At 53.1% G+C, this 26,037-nt stretch overlaps 1 protein-coding gene across 1 annotated transcript; it reads right to left on the reverse strand.

Annotated features, from left to right (window-relative positions):
• Positions 1 to 12,408: 12,408 nt before the first annotated feature.
• Positions 12,409 to 25,684, reverse strand: FABP2 (fatty acid binding protein 2). The gene is made up of 5 exons (XM_004612725.2): positions 25,565 to 25,684; positions 15,528 to 15,637; positions 14,431 to 14,603; positions 12,873 to 12,980; positions 12,409 to 12,597 (listed from the first exon to the last, which is right to left on the reverse strand). The coding sequence occupies exons 2-5, from the start codon at positions 15,592 to 15,594 to the stop codon at positions 12,547 to 12,549; spliced, it is 399 nt and encodes a 132-aa protein (XP_004612782.1). The 5' UTR covers positions 15,595 to 15,637; positions 25,565 to 25,684; the 3' UTR covers positions 12,409 to 12,546.
• Positions 25,685 to 26,037: the final 353 nt, after the last annotated feature.

Consider the following 26,037-nt stretch of genomic DNA (forward strand, 5'->3'; position numbering starts at 1 on the left):
CAGCTTATCACAATGTCAGCATTTTAATTTTTTTTTTGGAGGCCATAACTGGAGGTGTTTGGGGGACTACTCCTTGCTGTGTGCTCAGGGGTCAATCCTGGCGATGCACAGGGACCATGGCATGTGGGGGCGTCCGGCACACAAAGTCTGAACTCAGCCCCTTGATCTCCCTCTGGCCCCACAATAGAAAATTTTTGAAAACTGGTGTTGCAGGTGGGTGAAATGGAACTGGTGAGCGCCGAGTTTGGGTGTTTGTGTCACTGGTTCTGCTGGGATCACAGTCTCCAGGTTTCCACAGGCCGGAGGGCAGAGCTGGTTGTGAAATGTTCATATGAGATAGTCTGAAGTTAGACCGTGGCCGCGATGAGGCTTTGCTTTGTCGTCAGGTGTCTTGTCTCTGCCTGCTGCAATCACGCGAAGGGTAAGAAACGCCGGAGGACTCACATCTGGCCCAGGCTATTTTCTCTTAGGCCTTTATTATTACTTAACACGGAGAGCTGGTACCAACTCTCAGGTGTTAACATTATGATTGCAAGATGGCTTAGAGTAGTAACGATTGGGAAATACAGTAAAACAAGAGATTATTATTTCGAATACCTGGAGATGATGTGGCACACCTGGACTCGGGTGGGGGAAACGCATGCACACAGGAAATTCCTGCTTTTATGGGGGTGGGGGAGTGTTGGCCAAGAGCTTCGTGTTGGGTAGCTAGCGAGGGGAGTGAACAAGCTTCTTTTACCCCGGGGGCCTCGGCAGGTTCTGCAGTGGCGGTTTGGGAGCCGGTCACAGAGCGGGTGACTTGGCGGGTGTGGCAGCCTTGACGGTGCTAAGACCACCTGGGCCAGGAGGGTGCCACAGCACGGCCGTGGCATGCTACCTGTGTAAGCCTAGCACCCAGCCTGTTTCCTGGAGAGAGTAACATCCCCTTCTGGAGTCTTTTCCTGCACAAAGGAGTCTTTGGAGGTGTCTCTGTGGCCAGCTGACTCGCCCAAAGGAGCGGAAGTGGCTCGGCGTGATTCTCTGAGTCAGAGACGCTGGGTCCCGTCATCCACCCACCGCCCGACGTGGTCCCCGCGTGCTTGCAGTGGCAGGAGTCAGAGAGAACTGGTTCGGTGATTCACTAATTGTTTTGTGGCCTGGATGTTGACATGAACGCCGGATCATGGGTTTGCAGTGGGCAGAGACTGGCAAACTCGTGCCCGTAGCTATCAGGTCCGTGCTTGTCCTGTTGTGAACCCGGGAAGGTAAACGTTGAGAAGACGAAGCCACAGACCTGTCCGCAGAGGGCCACAGGGAAACTGGGGCTGGTTGAGACCATTTCTCTCTGGGTTTCTTGGACAAAGGTTAGATAAAGGGGGACGATATGGGGAGAAAATGAATTGAAGCGTTGTGGCCTGAGGGGTTCCGTGGTCTCATGTGCTTCTGGGAACTCTGTTCCCGGGCTCAGGGGCCACCCCAGGCGGTGCTGGGAGGTGGTGTGGAGGGTCAGGGGCTTAGCCTCCTGCAGGCAAAGCCCTGCCCACTGAGCTCTCTGGCCGCTGCTTCTGGGAACTGTTTAGGGGGTCTCCCAGGCCTGGGCTCGGCACATGACACTTGTGAATATTTCTTTCCTCTTGATGAAGAACGTACAAAGCCCTTCCAAGGAGGAAAGAAATGTCTGCTCTGGCCCAAAGGCTCCGTGTCCGTCTCCTCTGGCTAGCAAAGAGCCGACCCCTTGCTGACGAGCAGAGCCCAGGTGTGTCCTGCCTGTCGCCGTCAGACCTCAGCGTGCTTCTGTCTGTCAGACCCTGGGTCCTGCACTGAGGACCTTGCGCGCAGCCATGAGGGGTCGAGGGGTCCGTATGTATGAGGCGACGAGACAGAGACTATTTGGAAAGGGGGGTGGGGGGGGCGGTAATTCATGTCTTCATTTTTGAGTATTCTGGCATTTTCGTAATGACCCCTCGCCATGCTTTTGGCCATTTCGGTTGACACACTTGGACCGGAGTCCTTTCGGGTGTCTGGTGTTTGGGTTGGGTTGGGGTCAGTCCCCTGGTCCACTGTGTCCACTTTTTCAGAGTCTGGAACTTTGTGGGAGAGTGATGAGAAGGTCTGGCACCAGGCAGCTGTGGAGTGGGGAGGGAGGGAGAGTGCTCAGGAGCCCTTTGGGGCCTCAGGGCTCGGGGTTCACAGCCTCCTCAGTCTCCTTCTCCGATGGTGTTTGAGCATCCCCGAGGGTTTGGGCGGCCTGAGGTAGGCGGCAGCTCTGTGCCCTCCGGGAAGAGCCCACAGATTTCCAAAGGGTGCCAAGAGCATCACACGCCCAGCTGGGACTCAGCCCTTGGCACCACACGCAGTTCCCTGAGAGCCCGGCCAGGAGTGCTCCCTGAGCACTGGGCAAGCACCTTACCTGCTGCATTATCTCAGGGAATGAAAATCCCCCACCTACCTTACTCTGAATTGGCCTCACCCCACCCCCTGCCAGCAACCTCCTTTGGTTCAGCAGGTTTCTCTGTTCCCTGTTCTCCTGAGCGCAATTTTCTTGGCCTTTGATGCATGTTGTTTTCATCAAACTGTGTTGCTTTCCGGCCTCTTCAGCCATTTCAGTTCACCTTTTCGATTCAGGCTTCCTCAGGCTCCCGGCGGCATCAGCACATCGAGCCTTTGGTGCTTGGGATTTCTAATGTGCCAGCTGCTAAATCTTCACACTAGACGTTTCCCAACTATTTTGTATGCCAGGAACGTTTCTTTATTTTTTTTTTTACTTTTTAATTTTTTTTGCTTTTTGGGTCACACCCAGCGATGCTTAGGGGTTACTCCTGGCTTTTCACTCAGGAATTACTCCTGGCGGTGCTTGGGGGACCATATGGGATGCCGGGGATCAAACCTAGATTGGCCGCATGCAAGGTGAACGCCCTACCCGCTGTGCTATCGCTCCGGCTCCCAGGAACGTTTCTTTAGAACAGTGCCGTGAAGTCTGTGTTCCCAGGCTAGGCAGCCTTCCCGTCACATCAGCCCTGACTGTCTACACGCCAACAGTCTGCTCTTGGGCAACCTGCGAGCCAAATGGTCAGTTTTCAAAATTTCTCTACTCCCAGCTTGAAATGAAAACAGAATCTTTCAATGGACTTGCTGGCATGTGGGGTTGCTTAAAACAGTCTTCTGTTAACTCTGTGTGTGTGTGTGTGTGTGTGTGTGTGTGTGTGTGTGTGTGTGTGTCCATGTGTCCAGGAGAGCATTCACGATTCTCAGTGAGGAAGGCTCTACTTTACCCCATTCCTAGACCCCCATCTCCCCTCAGACAGACCCCACTGGACGTGGAAGAAGCTAAACCTTCATTCCATCCATGATATTTTGTTGTGCTCTGCAGTCCCCACCAAAACATACGTCTTGGATGATCCCTTTTGTTGCATACTAGTATGATGTGACCACTTGGATCCATCAACCCTGATCTGCTGCATTTAGCTGGGTGGGGCGGGGGTCCCCAAGTATTTCTCCAGCATGACTAATAGCCGAGCAACTCGTCTGTTCCTCCTCTCTTGGGTTTGTCTTGCTTAATTTCAGTAAATATTCTTTATGGTGCATTGGGCATTCCTAAGGCAACACAGTGTGAAGTGCAGATTGGCTAGTTACCCGGGTCATCAGAAGAGCAGGTTGAGGACTCCAGACAGAGCCACGGGATAGTCACACCTTGTCCCAGAGCCTCGAGGATCTGGGTATTTGCAGACTTGGCAACACTGACAGTCAACAACCATCCCGGCCCGCCCACCGGCCCGCCCACCCACTGCTCACACCTTTCGAAGTCAGAGAAGTTAGTTTTGCCTCGTGTTTCCCAAGAGAGAGAATTCTGCTCCAAAACTAAGCTGCCACCTGCTGCTGCTTGAAGTTCTAAGACACCGCCAGTGGGGCAAAGCTTGCTTGCGAGGGACGGGAAGTGAGATGTTGAAAGACAGCCTGGAAATCTCTCCCAGCTGCGCAATCAGCGTGTGCAAGCTTGACGGGATGGTTTGGGAGGCGGTTGACACGCCTGGGCTCATATAGGACATGCTTCCTTTCAGAAAATCATATCACAGACTGCAAAGAGTGGATGTGAAGAGAAGGTAGCATGATAACGCTGTGAGCTAGGAAGCCAGCGGCTGTCCAGGTGACCGTGGCGAGCACTGTGTGGAGATGCAGCATTAGCCAGACTGGGACCGACTTTGCCTGAGTAAGAAATGCCAGCCTTCTGGGAGTCAGGTGGCCTCCCAAGCAGTGCCCAGAGGTGCAAGGACCACTGCTGCCCATTCTTGGCTGACGGGGTTGAATGGTCCAGTGCTAGAGCCCAGTGAAGTGGGAATAGTGGGTGCCACCAGGAGCCACACGCTGTGGTGGAGGGGTGGAGGGGGACATTGATGTGAGCCATCAAGCTGGGGTCCTGTGTGAGGAGGACATGTGCCCCTATCTGCCAGCCTTAATAGCTGTCGCCTTGGGAATGAGACATCCTAAGTGCTTCCTGTGCTTGTTCATGTTTTTCCAGATCTGAATGAGAGGGCGTTGGTTAGGCATTAGGAAGAAAGTTTTCTGAAATAAGGCAAATTAGGAAATAAGCTGGAATAGCCTGTGTCAGAGTCACTGAGCTCTTTGGAGCATCCGATCACCGGCGCTGGTTATGTCCACACGGGAGCTGGGGGTTGTGGCACCCTGTGGCAGTGCTTTACAGGGCCCCGGGGGAAATGGGCGAAGGGAGGCCTCGACCCCCGGGCCCCCTCTCCCCAACACCAGGGAAGCTCAGCTTTTATGGCCCCATGGAGAAATGCACCTTTCACCACGTCAGTTCCTGTCTGCTCTGGTGCCAGCCTTGTTCTAATATTACCCTGGGGGACCTTGTTCACATGACACAAGAGGCAGGCCTGCCCCCACCCCTGGCACCCAGGGAAATAGCCCGAGGCTGGCAGCAACCAGGAGAGCTTGAAATCAAAATCTCTGGAGGCGACATAGTCAGAAGAGAAGGGAGAAAGTAGCCCACAGTAATCTCAGCGTACACCCTCTCTGGCTTCTAGTGCAGGGCAAAAGACGCAGAAATCAGCAAGGAAGAGTGGGTCTGGGAGCTCAGTGCCAGGCTTCAGGCCGAGAGTTGGACCCCTGAGCCACCTGCCCCCTCCCGCCAGCTCTGCTCCTGCCCTGCCCCGCCCTGCAGGCAATCCTGGTCCAGCATCGCAGACACAGGAGTGAGACCCCAGGAAGCACTGTGACCGGCAAGGGGGGGGCCCTTGGCTAGCACAGAGGTGGGTACCACAACTTAACAGTGCGAGTTCCATGGCCAGATATGTGTGGCCCCTGGTCCTCGCAGCGACAACAGTGCAGTGAAGGGAGGCTGTTGAAAGAAGAAAGAGGCCTTGGGCGCAGCTAGAAGCGCTAGAGAGCGCGAGACATACAGGCCTATGGGGTAGTCTCGCTCTGAGCACAGACGCTCGGCACTTGGGAACGCAGCAGCTCAGCGATCCCTGGGCATGGAGGGCAGGAACCAGCAAGAGTAAAGTTCACGGAGTTCTCAACATCGCCCTTGCAGAATTCCCCTCCATAAATCTCTGTGTGGGACAACCACTGCCGGCTCAGTTAATGCGCAGTCAGCTGCATCGCCCTGACCTGCCCACGATGTGCAACTCCCGGCCATTTAAGTTAATTTTTAGTGAAGCAAGTCACTTTATTTAGGCGCTGTTACAGAAGAAAGGAGAGAGCGTCCCACGAAGTACAGGAAGCGGAATTTGCACCCCGAGCTGGAAGGGGGGTGTCTGCAGGCGGAGTGGGCTGTGGGCCAGGACGGCCCTGGGTCCCCGGGGCCCAACACCACGCACAGGTCTTACTCCTGGCGTGATCTGGAACACAGGCGCGTGTCTTGCCTTTCCCCAGCCAGTCGCTCAAAAGTCACCTCGTCACATTACTTCCCTAACGCCCCCTGTTTAAACCCGGACCCACCGTCTCACGCTTGGCCCCTACTCATCCCTCTGTCCCTCATGCCACCTTTCTTTTCTATGTTTAACTTTTTTTTTTATCGAATCACACTGTGAGATAGATCCTTACAACAGCCTTATTTTCTTGCAGCATTTTATAATGTCTAACTTAGTTCTTCCCCTTCTCTTATGCTCTCTGCCAGGGAGAGGGACTTGGGGGTGTCTGTGTTGTATATACTTTTGTATCTCTCATTGGCACCGCACCAAAAATACACTCTCAGTGTTTGAAAGTGCTACGGTAATGGGAACTTAAACCACACGACCCCATGCCCTGAAGTTGGCTCTGTGCCCTGGAACAGCTAGACTGCCTGGGTCCAAACCCCGGCTCAGCCAACTGGATGTGGGCCTTGGGGCAGTTACAAAACCTCTTTTTGTCTCCGTTTCCTCATCTGTAACGTGGCTGCAGTAAAAACAGTGCTTACAGCATTGAGTTGTGGTGAGGATTAATGCAATTTGATTTTGTTGTTTGTTTGTTTTGGGTCACACCCCGTGGTGCTCAAGGCTTACTCCTGGTTATGTGCTCAGGGGTCACTCCTAGCTTAGGGGACAATATATGGTGCCGGGGATGGAACCTGGGTCGACTGGTTGCAAGGCAAACACCTTACCTGCTGTACTCTCTATCTCCATGTTGATTTATATAAAGCATGCTGAGCCATGCCTTACATAGGATGAGCACTGTATGCAGAGTCCTAGTGAGTTGTGTTGAACTGCATCTGAATTAGTGCTATGTTTCCTGGTTAAACATTCATTTATTTAAGTTTTGCATTTTTTCTCTTTATGTTTTGGAGCCAGTCAGATTTTCAAGATTTTGTGGGACTTGGAAACTAGCTTTTTCATGGATAGCAAAAAAGAATTACAACATTACAAGAATGAAAGTCAGTGCTGATACAATACAGAGTGAAGGCACTTACATTGCACATGGTCAACCACCCCAGTTCATTCTGAAACACCACAGGTGGTTCCCAGATGCCCACTAGGAGTGATCCTTGAGCACAGAGCCCAGAGTAAGCCCCAAGCACTGCCAGGTGTGCCCCACCTCCTAAACAAGGGGGAAAAAGTGAAAAAGATGTGGTGTAAACCTTCTCAGAATTCAGGAGAGATCACCTGATAAGGTGCGATAGCACAGTGGTAGGGCATTCGCCTTGCACACGGCCGACCCATGTTCGATTCCTCCACTCCTCTTGGAGAGCCCGGCAAGCTACCCAGAGTATCTCGCCTGCATGGCAGAGCCTGGCAAGCTACTCGTGGCATATTCAATATGCCAAAAACAGTAACAACAGACGTTACTGGTGCCCGTTCAAGCAAATCGATGAGCAACAGGATGACAGTGACAGTGACACCTTATCAGAGCAGTGGGATATAGCCTCTATTTCTTTGAGAGCATGAATTTTTGTAATGATGATTTTAATTATTGTTCAAAATGGGGCCACTCCCAGTGGTGGGGGGGGCAGGGCCACTGGGCCAGGCGCGCCTGAGGGTTCAGTGATCAGGTGATGGGGGAGAGGGAAGTGCCAGTCTGGACTTTAAGAATAGCACAGCGGGTAGGGCGTTTGCCTTGCATGCGGCCGACCCGGGTTCAAATCCCAGCATCCCATATGGTCCCCTGAGCACCGCCAGGGGTAATTCCTGAGTGCATGAGCCAGGAATGACCCCTGTGCATTGCTGGGTGTGACCCAAAAAGCAAAAAAAAAAAAAAAAAGAATACATGAGGCTTGAAGGGGTGGGAGGGAAACTGGGGACACGTGCTGGGAGGTTACACTGGTGGAGGGGTGGGTGTTGGAACATTGTATGACTGAAACCCAATCATGAACAATTTTGCAATGCTCTATCTCATGGTGATTGAGTTAAAAAAAAAGAATATATGAGTTTCTTTTTTTAATAAAAGAGAGTATGTGTTACTTAAAAAGAGATTCCCCCACCATGACCTGCGGGAGGAGGCCTGAGAACTGGATAGAATTGTGGGAGACCACCCAGGCCCTTGGCCCTGCTCCAGATTCTCTTCCCTTGTTCTGTCGGATGACACCTGTAGTGCTCCAGGGAGACGCCCAGCTCCCTGTGCAGGAGTGGCCTCCGGCAGTGCTCAGAAGACCATGCGGTGCAGGGGTGAAGCCCAGGCCCCCACATACGAGCCATGCACTCAGCTCATGGAAACATCTCTCTGCGCCCAATCCCGCTCCTCTTCCCCCTTCCCGGCGTGTTCCCCTCTCACTCCATCCTGGTGATGTGGGTGGCAGGGAGGGAGAACTGGGGGCCTCCGTGCTCACAGAACACTCTGCCGGGCTGAAGAGGGGCGAGAGAAGCACCCCTCCCCCCTCCCCCAGAATACTGCTCTCTCCCTGTGACTGAATGTGCTCTCCGCCCCTAACTTTCTTCACCTTCTGCCTCTTCCTCCTGCTCTTCCTCCACTCGCTTCTGGAAACGGAGACCCCAGCCCCCATGTCAGCCTGCAGTGAATGAAAACGTCACCCCCTTTTCCCACGGCGCTGATGCTGTATCTTCTGGTTCAGATCCGAGACATTCGGAGCATCTGGGCAAGCTGGCAATGCCCTCAGGGAACCGTTGGACAGCCCGGCTGTCTTGTGTCTTCCTTCTCACAGCTGATCGCACAATCACATGTCTTTGGTCATGGCACTGGCTGGGGGGCCGCACACTCTGGGCTCACTCCTTGCATGGCCACGCCTGGTGCAGAGTGTTGGAAATCACGTGACTCTAGGCATGAAGATCAGAGCTGCCAGGCTCTCCCGAACCAGGGGCCCTCCCGGACGATGGATCCCTTGCACAGTGGCTGGCACTTTAGCTGCTGAGCTGCATCTTGCCCCCACCCATGTAGAATATTTTAAAGGTTTATTTTTTCTTTTTGGGGTTGCATCCAGCAATACTCAGGGCTGACTCTGCACTCAGGAATTACTCCTGGTGGTACTCGGGGGACCATATGGGATGCTGGGGATGGAATCCAGGTTGGCCGCATGCAAGGCAATCGCCCTACCCTTGTACTATAGCTCCAGCCCTTATATAATTTATTTTTTTGCTTTTTGGGTCACACCTGGCGATGCACAGGGGTTACTCCTGGCTCATGCACTCAGGAACTACTCCTGGTGGTGCTCAGGCGACCGTATGGGATGCTGGGGGTCGAACCTGGGTCGGCTGCGTGCAAGGCAATTGCCCTACCCTTGTACTATAGCTCCAGCCCTTATTTAATTAACTTATTTTTTTGCTTTTTGGGTCACACCTGGCGATGCACAGGGGTTACTCCTGGCTCATGCACTCAGGAATTACTCCTGGTGGTGCTCAGGCGACCATATGGGATGCTGGGGGTCGAACCTGGGTCGGCTGCGTGCAAGGCAAACGCCCTACCCACTGTGCTATCGCTCCAGCCCCTCCAGCCCTTATGTTAATGTTTTGTTGTCGTTGTTGAATCAATGCCCCCTGGAAGGGGTGGCATGGTTGGACAGGGGGCAGGGAGGGGGGAAGCCTGTTTGTAATACTTTGTGCTTCGTTGACGCAGCTCTCTCTCTAAGACCTTTCTGGAACGCCCTCTAGGTAAGGGCGTGATGCAGAGGCCTGCAGGTCCTGTCTAGGCCAGTAGATGGCAGACGTGGGCCGTCGTCTGGAGAAAGCAGGAAGGGCTGAGGGGGGTCAGCTGGTGCCACCCCCCTCTTCCTGCCCGCCCGCCCCGCCCCCAGACTCATTCCTAGCTGGTGCACGGGCTCGGGTCAGCCACGTTATCTGCAGGGCCCGGCACACAGCGAGAGTGTCCCAGGATCTGCAGAGGGAGCCCGCACGGGGTGGCACGGCTGGCCCTGAGCCGCAGTCCAAAGGCAGCAAGCCTGCCCCCCCACCCCGCCCGCCGCTCCGGGCGCGCACCCACGGGAGAGTCCCCAGTGGGCCTCACCGCCCCCAGTCTTGGCCCTGGGAAGGAAAGTCAGGGTTCTCTGGGCCCACTGCCTCATTTTCAAGATGATTTAACCACCCCTGCCCATCCCCCACAAGATGAAGCCACTTGCCTAAAGTCCCCCTAGGACGGACCCAGATGTCTATGCTCCCAGGCGGGTGGGTTTTCAGTGGGGTCTGGGGGAGGTGACGGGGGTGGGGGGTGGGGTTCCAGCCGGCTCAAGGTCCTGCTGTCTCCATAAGGGCCCCAGTGGGTGTGAGAACCAGCTCCGGTGCAGGCCCCTCAGCAACACCTCCCCTGCCCTTTCCACCTGTCAGGCGGGGAGGAGTTGCAGTGACCAGCACTTCAGCAAGTGTGGTGACACCCGTGGGTCTCTGATGCACCATCCCCACTTCTGGAAAGACCCAGTGGAGCCCAGCATTGAGCTGCGCCTGGTTCTGCTCAGTTCCACGTGACCCTGCACCCTAGAGTTAATCCTGTGTCCCCCCCTCCCTGCTCCTCCTTCCCTCCTTCCCTTTCTCTCCCTCCTCAGTCCTGGATGAGAGAGTAACAAGCCAGTTGGGGAGTAGGGGGCTGGCCCGAGGTCACTGACTTCTCTGAAACAGAGACTCCAGTTTGTGCCAAGAAGTGACACCAGCTAGTGGCGAGTTTTGTTTTGTTTTGGTCTTTGGGTCATACCCAGGGGTGCTCAGGATTAACTCCTGGCTCTGCACTCAGGGACCAGTCCTGGTGGTGCTGTGGAGACCATATGGGGTACCGGGGATCAAACCCAGGCCAGCTGCATGCAAGGCAAGTGCCTGCCTGTTGTACTATCGCTCAGGCCAAAGGCCAAGGAATATTTCATTCTGCATTTGAATCACATTTTCCTACCATTTATCTGCCAGTACATTTCAGTTGGACTGGAGCGATAGCACAGCGGGTAAGGTGTTTGCCTTGCACACGGATGACCTGGGTTCAATTCTTCTGTCCCTCTCGGAGAGCCTGGCAAGCTACCGAGAGTATCCCGCCCGCATGGCAGAGCCTGGCAAGCTACCCATGGCATATTCGATATGCCAAAAACAGTAACAACAAGTCTCACCATGGAGACATTACTGGTGCCCCCTCAAGCAAATCAATGAACAAGGGGCTGACAGTGCTACAGTGTTACACTTTAGTTATAACGAGGAAGTCAGGAAAAAATATACCGTTTCCTCCTTGTGTGAGTCTCCCAGAGAATGTGTCTGGTTGTTGGCAAGAGCTATCTGGCAGCTTAGCCGTGGTCTTCATGAATGAAAAAGAATCAGTCAACACACACATGTGTTGGGGCTGGGAGGTAGATCAGAAGCCAGGGCACATGCAAAAGGCCCAGAGGTCACCACCCCCAGTGACCCTGGGGACCCCCAGCAGCCCAGGACCTGGGCATTGAATCTTCGGCATGGTTGGCTTAATATTGCTGGGAATAGCTCCCGGGTCCCCTGAGCACTGTTTGGGAGCACCTCTCCAAAAAAAAAAAACCTATGGTTTAATTCTTTAAAAATCGGCTTCCCTCTTTGTTGCCTCCATACACACCCTTCTACAAAGCAGTTGCTTCAGGGATATAAAATCCAACATCTTGTGAGTCTGAGTGGGAGGAAACTTTGGACTTGGCAAATCAGAAGTTTGCATATCAGGGAAAGTCATGTGCCAGTGAAGGCGGCATTTTTGGTGTCTGATGGCCCCGCTGTCCTCCAGGTCCACCTCAGCTAGCCTGGGAGTTTGCTAACCCCTGCTGCTCTCTGCAGACTCTCAGCTCGTCTAACAGTGCAGTCAGGAATAGGAAAACACCGAGTTTCTCAGGCAAGTCTGAAAGTCACTGGCTGTGTAGGACAATGGGACGCAGCCCTTTGGCTCAGCCCATGGTGTCTCTGCTGTATTATTCAAGGTGACATGTTTGGGCAGATAGTCTTGGGGTGGAGAATTGGGAGAATATCTGTTAAAAATCAGGTTGGTGATGATCTCTTGTTTGTGAGCTGGTAAAAGATATTTATGAACCATCTGCTTCTCTAGTTTCTGCATTTTCTAGTGTAGTAGATGCTATTTTTATTATAATTGGTGTTCCCCCCCCCGAAAAAACTACTCATAACCAGCTTAAGATTTTAAAGAATTCCATTAAGTCTATGTTTTGGGTTGGACAAATGTGGAGAAAGAACAGTCTATCATTTCTGTTCAGATTATTTCTGTTTAAGAAGTGTCTGCATGGGGCTGGAGAGATAGGACAGGGATAAGGTGCTTGCCTTGCATGTGCCTGAAAATAGTTGAATCCCCGGCCCACATCTGGCCCCTCAAACCCCACCAGGACAGTTTCCCGAGTGCAGAGCCAGGAGTAGACCCTGAGCATGTCCAGATGTAACCCCTCCCCCCAAAAAAGAGGCTACTTATACAGCAACGTGGGAGCAATATTTATCCACTAGCTTTAAAAAAAATCAGACTTTTATCCATCAATGGGTAAAAAGTATGCACTTTTGAGAATGCAAGACAAGTTTAGTTTTAATAAATTTTAACTTATTTTGTTTTGACAAGACTGGGAATATGAACCTCTGGCCAATTTTATAAAAGGACTAATCCGGCAGTAACCTTTATACTGGGTGAGGAGAGACAGACAGTTCTGTTGCAGTATAGATTCTTCCATCCAATTTGTGCCAAGGACGGAGAGGCAGGAGTTAACATTTATTCCTTCTTGAAGAACCTCTTGGCCTCCACACCCTCGTAGGTGTAAGTCTGAAAGGGTTCAACACACATGGAAGAATTTGTCATTAAAAGTGAAGGTGAAATTAAGAAAACGGTTCATAGTGCTGTAGCTTTGAAACGAGCTCATGGTATTTTTCCCCCTCTCATCTTTGGCAATGGATACAGAGTGAAGGCGTTGTGGTTTGGGCTCCTCTGACATGCTCAGTTCACCTCAGCACGAATGTGTGTGTGTGTCTGTGTGTGTGTGTGTGTGTGTGTGTGTGTGTGTGCGCTTGGGAAGTAGCCAGCATCATTCCACAACTCACCTGGACCATCTCATCACCGACCACTTCGCGGACGGCATTCAGCTCCTTTCCATTGTCTACCCGGGTGAATTTTCCAACCAGCTTGCTTCCCTCCATGTTCCAGGTCCCCTGTATAAAAATGAAATGAAGGTTACAGTCCAAGAGCATTGTTTTCAGGGCCTTACCCCAGTCAGGCATTGTCTGCGTTTGCTTCCAGAACGGTATTGTCACTGGTCAGAGAAACTGAGGCATGCATGGGCATCCGGGGAAAGCCACAGAGCCCGGACCCCGCCCAGGGCATCTCACGCCACACTCCGCTGCTGACCGTTTCCGGTGTCCTGCCCAGTCCTTGGCAAATGTTGACTTTGGATTGAAACGTTTTGTGCATTTGTTCCGGGGCCACACCCTGTGGTGCTCAGGGCTTACTCCCAGCTCCGCACTCAGATCCCTCCCTGGCCCTGCTCACAGCGCCGATGCAGGGGCCCTCACTGGACCCAGATCAATGAACCTTACCTGCTGTTACTCTCTTTCCAGCCCCGGCACTGAAGTTTCAGGCAAAAAAATCAAGGCTGCTCCTCGCTAAACTCTAATGTAAAAAAAGACTGTCCTAGGTGTAGCCCTGGTTCCGATGACGTTCATAGGCGTTCAACCCTGTACCTGCTTTCTCTAGATATAATTCTAGTTAAAGGCTGGTCATGACTGAAAAAATATTCAAAAGTTTGGATGTCATTGCAAATATATGTGTTTTAATTAGAAACTCCCTGGGGCCAGGGCTGGAGAGTCACTTCATGGAAGGAGCACTTGCTCTGTATGCCAAAGCCCCGTCACCCACCCCAGCGCCTAAGCACCACCAGGGGGCCCCCAAGCACCGTGGGCTGTGGCCCCCAAACCAAAAAAGCAAAAACATTCTTGGGCCAAAAAAGCTTTTGGAAAATTGTTTGAAAAAAATAACGACTCCCTAAAATGTTATACCTTCAACGTTAAGAAAAGTATCCCAAGGAACTATAGTGTCTCATGAGACAATTCTGTTCGGCCACTCCTTCGCCGAGCTATTCCTTTAAAATTTCAGTAGCCAAACTAATGAAGACATTTGCTATGAAATGCCTGTGACGTTTCAATTACACGATGCTCAAGGATTTTGTTGCTCTCTGGTGTATGAATTTGAAAACAGTAGGTCTTCAATTTCTGTATGAATAGGGCGACAGTCTGTCTTTTCTAGAGTTGTCTTGGAGCCACATGTGTGGTGCTGCAGATCACCCCCTATGATGCCATGGATTGAACCCAGAAACATCACACGTGCAAAACAAGTTCTCTACCTCTTGGCCCCTACTCAGTCATTTTAAAGCATGCTTTTCTAATTTTTGTTCAAATCAGTCTTTACACATGGATATGAAAATAAAAGCTTATTTAAGACCGCCATTATATGCAGGGTGTTGGAAGGAAAAGCTCTGTCAACTGTCTCAATCCATGGAGGGCATTCACACACATTCGACCACCCACTGACACAAAGCAGAGATTATTTTAGGAGAGGATATCAAACTCAAGAAGGCACTGCTCATAAAAAAAAAAAGTTTCTTACACTGAGTTCAGTCCCATCTGCTAGGCTGTAATTAAAGTTGACACCAAGTTCAAAAGCAAGTTCGATGGTTCGAAAAGTACTTGATTCTTTGATTGTGAATTTATTTCCGTCTTGTGAGATTGTCAGTTTCAAATTGTCATGAGCTGCAAGTTTCCTCTTGACCATGTTAATACCTGCAAAGGGAAACGGTTGCATGAAATAGTCAAAACACCACGAGAGATGCCCCCTTCCATCCCCACAACTTCTGTGTCTTTATTTATTTCAATTTTGAGGGTGGGAAGAAGCATTGCCTTGGCATAAGAACATCAGATTCTTAATGTGAAAAAATGATTCAACTCTACCAGACCAAGAACATGGATCCAAATGATGTCCCCTGAGAATGATAAACATTGACTGGGACACGGAATCCTAGATTCTTAGACTGGAACAGTCAAATCAAATCATCCACCTTTTCTGCTTGATTGTTAACTAAATTAGTTCTAGAAATGCCAAATGAAGGATTAAGAACATTCATTTCTTCACACAGGAAAAAAGCTGGGCCAGAGCGATAGCACTGCAGGTAGGGTATATGCTTTGCATGCAGCTGATGGGTTTGATCCCCAGCACCTCATATGATCCTCTGAGCCCCGCCAGGAGTGATCCCTGAACACTCCTCTCCCCCCCCCCCCACACACACACACAAAGAAAAGGATCAGGCCCTGTGTGTGGTGTTTGAGATGGGAGGATGCAGTGTGGAGATCAAGCTTAGAGACTCACATACTCTTCATCATCTCCCACTTGATCCACTCCTCTACTGCACCCCCTTTTTGTGAACGCACCTTGAATTTCGCTTATTTAATCCCACCCTTTCCTTTCCATCACGGATTTAAAATTTTTGAACTCTAATTCCCTTAGGTTTCTATGCCAGTCCCGACGACCCCAGCCAATGAGATTATTAGCAGATAGTCATCGGATTCATTCCTGTACAGATATGTACGTTTTCTAAATTTCAATTTGGATTCCTTAATTGCAGTGCATTTGTGTGGCGCCCATCAAAACTCCATAGAATCGTGGTGTTCCCTCCGCCCCGCCCCGCCTCTGAAGATCCCGGCCCTTACCCATTTTTTCCATGAACTTCTCATAGTTCTCACTGCGGTCCACCTTCCAAGAACCGTTCAGCGCCATGGTCTTCAGTTGAGTCAGCCCCACTGCAGCCTGAGGCTCGGACCTGACCGGAGAGAATTTATTCCAGCTCTTATCTTAGCATCTGTGTTAGACTCCATGATGTGGAAGTTTAAAGTTCAAGAGATCATCTAACCCTCCTGACGCCCCTTGGGTGTCGTTTCTCTTTCTACAAATTCCATAGCTCCTCACCTGAAGCACGAGGAAATGAAAATATGGTGAAAAACTGCTCTGTCTTAACCGTGCTCTGGGGAAACGTGTATTTCAAGCAGGTGAATGCATGCACCCTAAGTTTGGCCTTGCTTCTTGGGGGTTCAAAGGGCACTCGGCGCTGGCGGCACTCAGTTAGTGTGGCTATCACACAACATCTGGAACTGCAGCCTCTCCCTCTTTTACAATCCTAATCACCTCATAAGATTTTGTGACCAGATGAGGCTGGGAAGCCAAACGCAATATGCTATTGAGGCTGAAGTTTAGTGATTTCCCCCACCCTACTGTGTTTGTGTTTGTGGGGGCGGGCAGAAGTTTGGACGGATCCCCTCACACCCAGCGTGCCGAGGGTGATACAGGGCCTGTGTCGGGGCTGTCCCAGTCTTGACTGGTCCTCAGTGATGACAGAGAAATCGCAAGGGGCAGGAATGTGGCTGAGGGACAGGAAAACTCAATGGCAAGGAAAACTCCTAAGAAGAAGAATCCACAGAAGAATGGCACAGACTCTGCGTGCAGGGTGCCAGGGCTTGGGTTTCCCATGCTGCAGGGACGCTGAGCGCGGCCAGGGTGAGTCCCGAGCATATTTAGGTGCGGCCCCCTCCAGAGGTGCTTGAGGTGTGGCAAAGAGCAGGAAAGGGAAAAGGAGAGGGATCTCCCCTTCTCTCGCTCCCGTCCCCCGCTGCAGGCCTCCAGCCCAGGGCCTGAGCCCGTGGAGGCAGCTGAAGTATGACGTGCAACAATTCCGAGGCCTGGGAGTTGCTAAGAAGAGAGTCTTCTTGCAAGGGAACATGAGCAGCAAACCTTGGTAGCCAAAATTCAGAGGGGAAGCGACAGACCCTGTCTACTCTTCTCCCCCAGGCTCAGGGGAATTGCACAGCTGCCAAGTTGAAGCAGGAAGTGAGAGAATAGGACCAGATGTTTTATTTTGATTGTATCTGTTCAGCACATTTTTCTCAAACAATACAAGGTCTATTATTATTATTGTTACCATTATTATTATTAAATCCTGGGCTGGAGAGATGGCCCAGTGGGCTGAGTGACGCTGTGCATCACCAGAGGCCCAGGTTCAGGCCCTGGAGCCCCAGAGTCCCTGAGCACCACCAGGAGTCACCCACGAGCACTGTGCTGGGAGTAGCGCAGGAGTGTCCCCATGGGTCATCCAAAAAGGACCCTGGCACTTACATGGGGGCGGGTTGGAGAGAGAAGAGGAGGATTGTAATTGGAAGGGTGCAGGCCCTTCCATGCGTGCTGCGCTGACCCCGGCTCCACCCGGAGCTCCAGACAAAGATGCAGTGAGGCCGACTCGCAGGCCAGTGCTCTGTCTCCTGCCCTGCTCACAGTGGGAGATCCGGCTCGCTGAGGCCCGGGAAGGTGGATGTGTTGCTCGTGCCTGTGCCGGGAGCCCTGAGCGCTGGTGTGCGACTCTCGGTGCCCGATCCCAGGCCCAGCTGCTCTGGGGCAGCGCCAGGCAGTGGACACGGCTCACACAGGCAGTGGACACGGCTCACACAGGCCCTGCGTGCACCCCGACGTCTTACCTTTCTCAGGTGAGGCCCAAGGACGAGCAGAACCAAGGAAGGGTGCCGTGCCCGTCCCCAGCTCCCCGCTTCATCTTTCTGTGGCTTCAGCTCCATCCGCGTGGACGCTGGCTGCTCTCTAAAGCTGCTCTGTGTGTGTGTGGGGGGGGTTGGGGGGTGCACTTTTCCTGAATGTGACGCCTTTGAATGACAGCAGTTAAGCTCGGACCAAGCAGGGAAATAACTGCAGCCAGACCTGATGGAGGCCTGCGCCACGTTTCAGACATGTCTCAGAGGGATAGCTGTAAATGTTTATTTGTTTGGGAGCTACACCCAGCAGTGCTCAGTGCCAACTCCTGCCTCTGCACCGCAGCCTCTTCGGGCAGGTTGGGGGGATTATATCAGGGGATTATACAGGGAATTGAACCGAGGTTGGCTGCATGCAAGGCAAGCACCTTAACTGCTGTACTATCTCTTGGGCTCTAGCATTGGTTTCTAATGTGATAAATTTTCATCGTGCCTAGTTATTAATTGGACTAGAGCAATAGTGCAGCGGGTAGGGCATTTGCCTTGCATGCAGCCAAGCCGGGTTCGATTCCTCCATCCTCCATCCCTCTTGGAGAGCCCGGCAACCTACTGAGGTATCTCACCTGCATGGCAGAGCCTGGCAAGCTCCCCGTGGCATATTTGACATGCCAAAAACAGTAACAAGTCTCACAATGGAGACATTACTGGTGCCCACTTGAGCAAATTGATGACAGTGATACAGTGATACAGTTATTAATCACCATCTGCATACACTACATTTTAGCAACCCCATTAAACCAATGATATCCTTCACCCCTCGCCACCAGTCACTCATGGTCACCACGAATTTGGTTTTGAAGTCTAAGAGTTTTTCTCTGATCTAGAGCATTTATTTGTTAGGGTTCTCTACATAGCACGTGTGGGCAAAACCATATGGTGTCTTTCTTTCTGCATCTGAGCTCACTAAACGTCATTCCGTCTAGGTCCACCTGGGCTGAAGCTAATAGCAGGATTTTTTCCCCTCTGCTGTGGCTGCGAGTCACCCCCATGTCCCGGGCCCACCCCTGCTTCCTTCTGGGTTCTGCTCGAACACCCAGAATTAGGAGAGCAGAACTGCACGGAGCCTTACACTTTGGAGGAGTCTGCGTGCTGCCTCCCAGAGTGAGCCTCGGGTCCGAGTTCTGTGGGCTGTGGAAAGCGCGCCCCTTTGCTCTGTGCGTTCACCGATGCCCGGGCTTATCACTGGGGACCCCCAAGGAGCAGTTTCCAGGGATCACAGGGGCTCCGACTCGTCTACCCTATTGGCTTACTCCGTACCAGGAAGGAAAGCTGTTCTGGATTTTTTTCCCTTTGAGTTGCTGTATTTAGTTTTGGGGGTCAGATCCTGCAGTGCTCAGGGTGCCTCCTGGCTACATGCTCAGGGCTCACTCCCGGGGTGCTGGGGAGACCCCTCAGTGCCGGGGAACAAACCTGTGACACAAAGCATGTTCTCCAGCCCTTTGAACTGTCTCCCTACCTCCGGCGTGCTTTTTTTTTTTTTCCTTTTGGGTCACACCCGGCGATGCACAGGGGTTACTGCTGGCTCTGCACTCAGGAATTACCCTGGCAGTGCTCAGGGGACCCTATGGGATGCTGGGAATTGAATCTGGGTTGGCCGCATGCTAGGCAAACGCCCTGCCCGCTATACTACCGCTCCAGCCATGGCGTGCTTTTCAAAATGCCATTTCTGGGAAAGCGCAATCGGGCCACTGCCAATCACCCGGGGTCCTCACATCCTGCTCCAGCTCTCTGGGCCTATGCCAGAACTGGCCAGCAAACCCAAGGCTCGGGGCTCTGAGCTGGATACACCCCCAGCCTCTGGATCCTGCTTTTCACGCACAGGAAGTTCCTCTTTTTTTTCTGAGTGAGAGGTGGAAGGCACCAGGGAAGAGCTGAGGGTGACGGCCAATCCCTACCGGGACCAGAGGAACGAGGGTGCCCGCTGCGCCTCCTCAGGCTCCAAGTGAAGCTGGAGATGACAATTGCTCAGCAGGAATGCTACGGGCTGTAGACACTCACTGACGACCCCCGGCCACTTGCTCCTACCCCATGCCACTGTGCACCGAGGGGCCAGGGTCCCTCAGCTCCCACCTTTCCATTGTCATCTGGTCCAGTGCTCCGGGTGAGGAAGGCCTGCCTCGTGCCCTGTTCTCTCAGACACGGGCCAAAAGGAAATGGGTTTGGACCGTTTCCGGCCCCCCCCCCATGGCCACAGCCAGACTGTGCTGTGCCTACATCTAGGGGTAAAGGACAGTGTTGGGCCTCACTTAGCAGTGCTCAGGGCCGACTCCCGGTTCTGTGCTCAGGGAGGATCCCTGGCACGCTGGGTATTCGAGCCTGAGTCATTGGCATGCTGGGCAGCACCATGACCCCTGGACTGTCTCTCCTGCTCGAGAGATGTTTCCTTCGAAGCCATCTCCACGTGGCTGTGATTGCTTCCAGCTCAAACTCATCGTCCTTATCTCCTGCCCGTGCCATCAGCTCGGCTATCGGTCATCCGTCGCTGAAAGTCTCACTATCTGTCCTGCCATCGTTCCCGGTGACCTCAGAGTCCCTGGAGATAAGCCTGGCTCGGGGCCGGCCGCCGCCCGCTGCTCTGCCCTTTCCGTCCACCTCACGCTCCCCCTGGGCAGGGCTGGGACCCGGGTCACTCTCGGGAGCGCCTGAGTCTTGGGGGTGGGGGGCTTGTTCCCTCCTGCACCCGTCATCTCCTCTGCGCCCAGGAGAATGTCAGGTGGTTGCCTCTGCTTTCTCCCACATTGGAAGCCCATCCGGGTTGATTTCTGTTCTCTGGCCTTATGTTAACCTCTCGTCGCCAGCAGATAAACAGCTTGGGCGTCAGTCCCCGAGCTGCCTGAACTACCGACAGCAGTGGGGGCCGTGTCGCAGCCCCCCACATCCCACCCCGCTGCCGTGGGTCTGCACGTCGCTGGGGAAGGGTGGCAGGCCTCTCCCTTGGCGGCCTATCACTCTCTCTGTTGCTCCTTTTCCCACTTCGGTCATTCCTCTCGGTCATTCATCACAGGGTAGAGCTCCCTGTGCCGAACCACAGCCGCAGAACAAACGCCCGCGGTCTCGGCGAGGGGAAGGCAGGGCTTGGGCCGTGCTAAGGCTTTTGTGGTGCTGGGGACCCGGCCCGGGCCGTGTGCTCTGGCTCGGGAGCCTCCCAGCCCCGGCCCGTCAGAGGCGATGCAACAACGGACAGTTCACGCAGGTTTAGAAGCAGAGAAGGGAGGAAGAAGTTAAGGCCCGGGAGGTCGCTCCAGTGAGTGGAACACATACCTCGAACATGTCAGTCCTGGATCTGGTCTGGGTTTAGCTCTGCAGCCCCCACCTCCCCCCACACGCCCCAAGTACCTCTGGGCATATCCTGGGGGCCCCCGGCACCAGCTATCAGGCCAGCACCCCGTCGGGTCTGAACCACTGGGCCAAGCTTGGCCGGAAGCAGCCCCGAGAACCCTAAGGGTATCCTGCCCCCTCCAAATTCCTAAACCCACTGACTGAACATACTACTGTCATGTTTATGAGTCCTTCGGTTTTAAGTGTATGTGTGTATGTAGAGACACATATACGTAAATCTTTTCATCCATCCATCCATCCATACGTGCACGCACATACTTCTTTGGAAACATGTAAGTATGTGTTTACAGCATGTGCTCTCTGTGTATGGATGCCCATGACACATGTGTGTACAGGTGGACATGCCTGTGCCTCCCATAGATGTGTGTATATTCACATGCCTGTATAGGGGGACACGGGACAGCATGTACAAATACATATGTGCCAGCATGTGTTAGCACGTGCAGACCCTTAAAACTGAAGAACAGCACGTGACTTCCATCGTAAACATCTTTGACGCTGGTTTTTCCTTTCGAAGCTTTCACTGGCCCCACAGGGGCGGGAAGTGGCGGGCCCACGGGTGGAAGGTGCTCAGTGATTCTTCTGGGACTTGAAGCAGCAAGGCTGGGCAGAGGGGCACAGCTGCAGGCCCGCCCTGGGTGGGGAGCAGGTAAGTGGGGGCCTGCCTGCTCTGCCGGCCACTGACCCCGGGCAGCGAGCGTCTCCGCGTGCCGGCCAACCTTCGCCCAGAGATAAGGTCCTGCAGCCTCACACCAGCGGACGCTGAAATTTGCCCTCCTGGGGCATGTCCGCCCTTCTCCGTCGGAATTGGCCTCTGTAGATCACCCCCTGCCAAGATGTCAGGCCAGTCTGGCAGAAAACCTCCCCTTACTTTTTTTTTTTTCCTTTTTGGGTCACACCTGGCGATGCACAGGGGTGACTCCTGGCTCTGCACTCAGGAATTACTCCTGGCAGTGCTCAGGGGACCATATGGGATGCTGGGAATTGAACCTGGGTCGCCCACGTGCAAGACAAACGCCCTACCCGCTGTGCTATGGCTCCAGCCCCCACCCCTTACTCTTACTCTCTTTCCATTCTCTCCTTCAACCCTCCCGGGCACTGTGTGCGCTTAAGGTGTGCCAGAGAAATGTCTGACGTGTGTGAGTGTGTGTGTGTGTGTGTGTGTGTGTGCTCCTCTGCCTGCAGGAACCCTGGACGCCCCTGATCCATCCTTCCTTGTTCCTTCCCTTGGCTGTGGCCGTGGCCGGGCAGGCTCGGACACTTGGTGACTGCTGGCTGGGACCCCCAGAGCCGCTGGAGGTGGTCTGTGGCCATCATGGTGCTCACAGGGCTCGGGGCCCACGCATCAGCCTCTGGACACACTCCCGGTCACTGGGAGTCTCACATGCCAGCTGTGGCCCCGTGGGCATCGATCAGGCCTCTCCACTCTGCCCCTTGGCGGTGCCCTGCCTCGCCCTCAGTGGCTCTCCCCCCGCCCCGAGGCTGCCCTGCACCCCCAGGACTCCTGAGCCCGGCTGCTTCCTCGTCTCCCAGCCCGTCCTGGGCAGGATGCCTGTCCTTTGAGTTCTAAAACCCCAATTATTGTCTCGCTTTGGGGGCCACAGTGTTGGGGACTCACTTGTGTGCTTGGGGGTCCCTCCCAGTGGGGCTCAGGGGACCTGCCGCCATGAATGCACCCCTGCCTCTATGTCTCGAAGCATATCCTGGTCCCCTGCCACCCGCCTGCTAGCTCCCTGGCCCCCCGGGAAGCCGGCGAAGGATAGCAGAAGGGCGGGGCCTTCACTTGCTCCTCACTTGGTCCCCCAGAGCCACATCGGGTGACTCACTCTCGGGCACATGCTCTGCCTCCCAGAGCCCGACGTCGGAGGCTGCGCGGGCAGGGGACGGTGCGGTCAGACCCTCATGCCCTCAAGCAGGCAGGGGCTACGGGGAGGTTCCCAGCATTCACTGCAAAATGTAGGTGGGGATGGTGTGTGTGTGGGGGGTGATTCAGCCATAGGAAACGTTTAAATGAAATTTGAGGTATAGTACGTGTGAAAATGTGACGAAGAATATCAATACCCCAAAGACTAGATGAGCGCAGGGGAGACTGAGGCGTCACACGCCTTTCCGTTGAGCGCATGCTCCAAAGAACTCCGCCACCACCATCTTTCATCCCTGGGTGGAAATTTAATGCAAAGGCTAATTGTACTCTTTAAGTGTATTTTGTTTATTTTTTTTATATTAACACACAGCATTTGCGGGGACACTTAAAAAATATTTTTAGGGCTGGAGTGATAGCACAGTGAGTAGGGCGTTTGCCTTACAGGCGGCCGACCCAGATTTGATTCCCAGCATCCCATATGGTCCCCTGAGAACTGCCAGGAGTAATTCCTGAGCATCGCCAAAAAGCAAAAAAAAAAAAAAAAAAAAAAATCATTTTTATTGAGGTGACATTGGTTCACAATACTGTATTTGGGGGATCACTCCTGGCTCTGTGCTCAGCTTGGGAGACCATAGGTGGTTGCCAGGGATTCGAACCAAGTTCTTGGGCACTTCCACAAATACAAGGGCAGCACCTTAATCTCTGTATCTTCTCTCTGGCCCAAGATTGTCTGTTTCAGGGCTGCAGCTTTAGGCCTCGCCAAATGCTTCGTACCACACCATGCCAACTACCTGAGTACCCATAACTCCTCACTGGGTTCACCTGAGCCTCTCTCTACCCAGGTGAATAGTTTAGCCATCATTTCCTATTTAAAGCATAGCTATCTGGGGCCAGAGAGATAGTGCAGTGGGCAGAGCACCTGCCTTGCACGTGGCTGATCTGGGTTTGATCCTTATTGGGCTTTCCTCATGGTCCCCTGTGGGACACCAAGAGTAATTCCTGAGTGCAGAGCCCTTGAGCAGATGCCGGGTGTGGCTCCCAAATCCAAATCAATAAATTATAACTATCCATCCACACTACTCATCTGTCTAGTCCTGTTCTGGGCTTAGACAATGGAAACTAAAGGAAAACAAGGTCCATCCTCGGGGGCTGAGGATATTGCAGTGCTCACTGATGACCGAAACAGCAGTGTTGCAAGTCACCCCCCTCCGCTAGGCCCAGAGCACGCAGTTTTGGAAGGCGAAAGGGAGTCGTGGGCTTGCCCCTCCTGTGAGGAGTATCCCGAGGTGGGGGCTTGTTCCCGACCCCCTAGTTACCTCTCCCCCCACACGCAGTCAGCCTTCTGAACCCCCCACCATCTGCTCACCCCAGTTTCTGATGGGTTTGTTGGGATGACGTCAGTGGAAACTTGCTTTCAGAGTACAGTGATGCTCTGGGTTCTGTTCTGAGAAAGACGGAGGCCCTTCCAGCTGGCCCCGGTGCTTTTAGGGGCCAGAGTGGTAGTACAGTGGGCAGGGTGCTTGCCTGGCACGCGGCTCACCTGGCACTGCAGAGGGTCCCCTGAGCACCACTGGGAGGAAGCCCTGAGCATTGCCAGGTGTAGCCCAAAGCACCCAAAATAAAAGCAATAAGGTGTTTGAATCACCCTTTAATTGCCTTCAAAAATAGTTAAAGAACTTTATGTTAAAGCATACAGATAGGCTTGTCCTTAGAAAAAAGTTTAGATTGGGGGCTGGAGCAATAGTACAGCGGGTAGGGCGTTTGCCTTGCATGCGGTCGACCCAGGTTCGATTCCCAGTATCCCATATGGTCCCCTGAGCACCACCAGGAGTGATTCCTGAGTGCAGAGCCAGGAGTGACCCCTGTGCATCGCCAGGTGTGACCCAAAAAGCAAAAAAAAAAAAAAAAAAGTTTAGATTGATTTATTAAAGGGCCAATTCAATCAGTAAACACTAGTTATGTACTCAGCTTCCTTAATGCAGTTATTGGCGCTCATTAATGATTTTGAGTGGTTAGAGATAATCCCCTAAAAGAAATCAAGTCACCTTTGGCCTACTTACACGACCAGGGGGAAGTTAGCAGGCCTGCCTCCCGCTCGGCCCTGGCCTCGTCAGCTGCCTGGGCAATAGGAATGTCCCAGCAGCCCGGCCTGCTTAGCTCGAACCATCTGACCTGCAGCCCGCCAGCCCCAGGAGGCTTCAGAGACCTGCTCCAGCCCAGCCCAGCATCTGAATGGTAGCAATCGGGAAATTGCCTTGTTTGGTCCATGGCCCACTGCCCCTAGAACCTTCAGTACAAAGTAGACATAAACGAAGATGGATGGGCCGGAAAGATAGTGCAGTGGTTAGCGTGTTTGTCTTGCACAAGGCCAACCTGGTTTCATCCCCGGCACCCACATGGTCCCTGATTCCTGAACTCAGAGCCAGGAATCAGCCCTGAGCCGATTGTTCGGGTGTGGGCCCAAAACAAAAGCAAAGAAACGAAGCTGGATTTCATGCCATCCCTGTTTCCCAAAGAGCACTGCCTGCAGAGTCCTTGCAGGAAAGGTCCTGACGTTGACAGCAACTGGCTGCAGCCCTGTACTGCCCGAGGCCAGGTTGTCTTAGGAATGATATGGGGTGGGGGTGGAGGGGGCTTCACACCCTACTGATGCCCGAGCCCCAGGCAAGAATGAGCACACAGTGCTGAGTTCGAAGCATCTCCCCAAACAGGGATTCAGAAAACAGATCTACTGATTTTTTTTTTCAAGGGCTCAGGAGCCACACCTGGTTCTCCATCAGGGGCCACAACTGGCGGTGTTTGGGGGACCACGTCACCGCCACAGCCACATGCAAATGCCTTAACTTCTGGACCCTCTCAGGCCCCGCTGACTAGAACATCTGATGGTCAGTGTGAGAGTCCCAGGGACAGCACAAGGAATCGCCCCGAACACCCCTGGGAGCTGCTTTCCACTTACCGAGCTGCCAGTCCCGTGACGGGAGCCCCCCGAAGCCTTCACTGTCCCCCGAAGCCCTTGCCGCGCTCTGGGCTGTAACCAGAAGCTTCCTCTGGTCACAAGGAAATGCTGAGTTCTGCCCACAGCTGGCGCTGACCTGCTGGACATCCTTCCTCTCTCGGGGAGTCTGTGGGCTTTGCCTTGAAGAGGTGACCGTGGGCGTTCTCTACACAAGGGCCTAATGGCCCCAGTCCATTAACTTAACACTTTCCTCTAAGGAAACTTATTTGGATCCTCTTTAGGGGGTCATTCCTCACAAGCAATGCAAAATAAGTTACTTAGGTCCTGCTTTGGGGGCAGGCTTTGGGGATCAGGGCGGAATCATTTGAAGTAAGGCAGTGGGAAGGTGTAATGGTGGTGGAATTGGGGTTGGTAGTGAACGCAATCAACTATTTCGAACAACTTTATCACCGTCATTTTCACTGTCATCCCAT

This window comes from Sorex araneus, chromosome 6 (genome assembly GCF_027595985.1).
Source record: "Sorex araneus isolate mSorAra2 chromosome 6, mSorAra2.pri, whole genome shotgun sequence".
NCBI classification, from domain to species: domain Eukaryota; kingdom Metazoa; phylum Chordata; class Mammalia; order Eulipotyphla; family Soricidae; genus Sorex; species Sorex araneus.

Coding starts and splice junctions, on each gene's coding strand:
- FABP2 (XM_004612725.2), bottom strand. CDS start 15,594: ATGGCGCTGAACGGTTCTTGGAAGGTGGACCGCAGTGAGAACTATGAG. Junction 12,981..14,430: donor CAGATGGGACTGAACTCAGT/GTAAGAAACTTT, acceptor ATTTTTATACAG/GGGACCTGGAACATGGAGGG. Junction 12,598..12,872: donor TCGGTGATGAGATGGTCCAG/GTGAGTTGTGGA, acceptor GAACCCTTTCAG/ACTTACACCTACGAGGGTGT.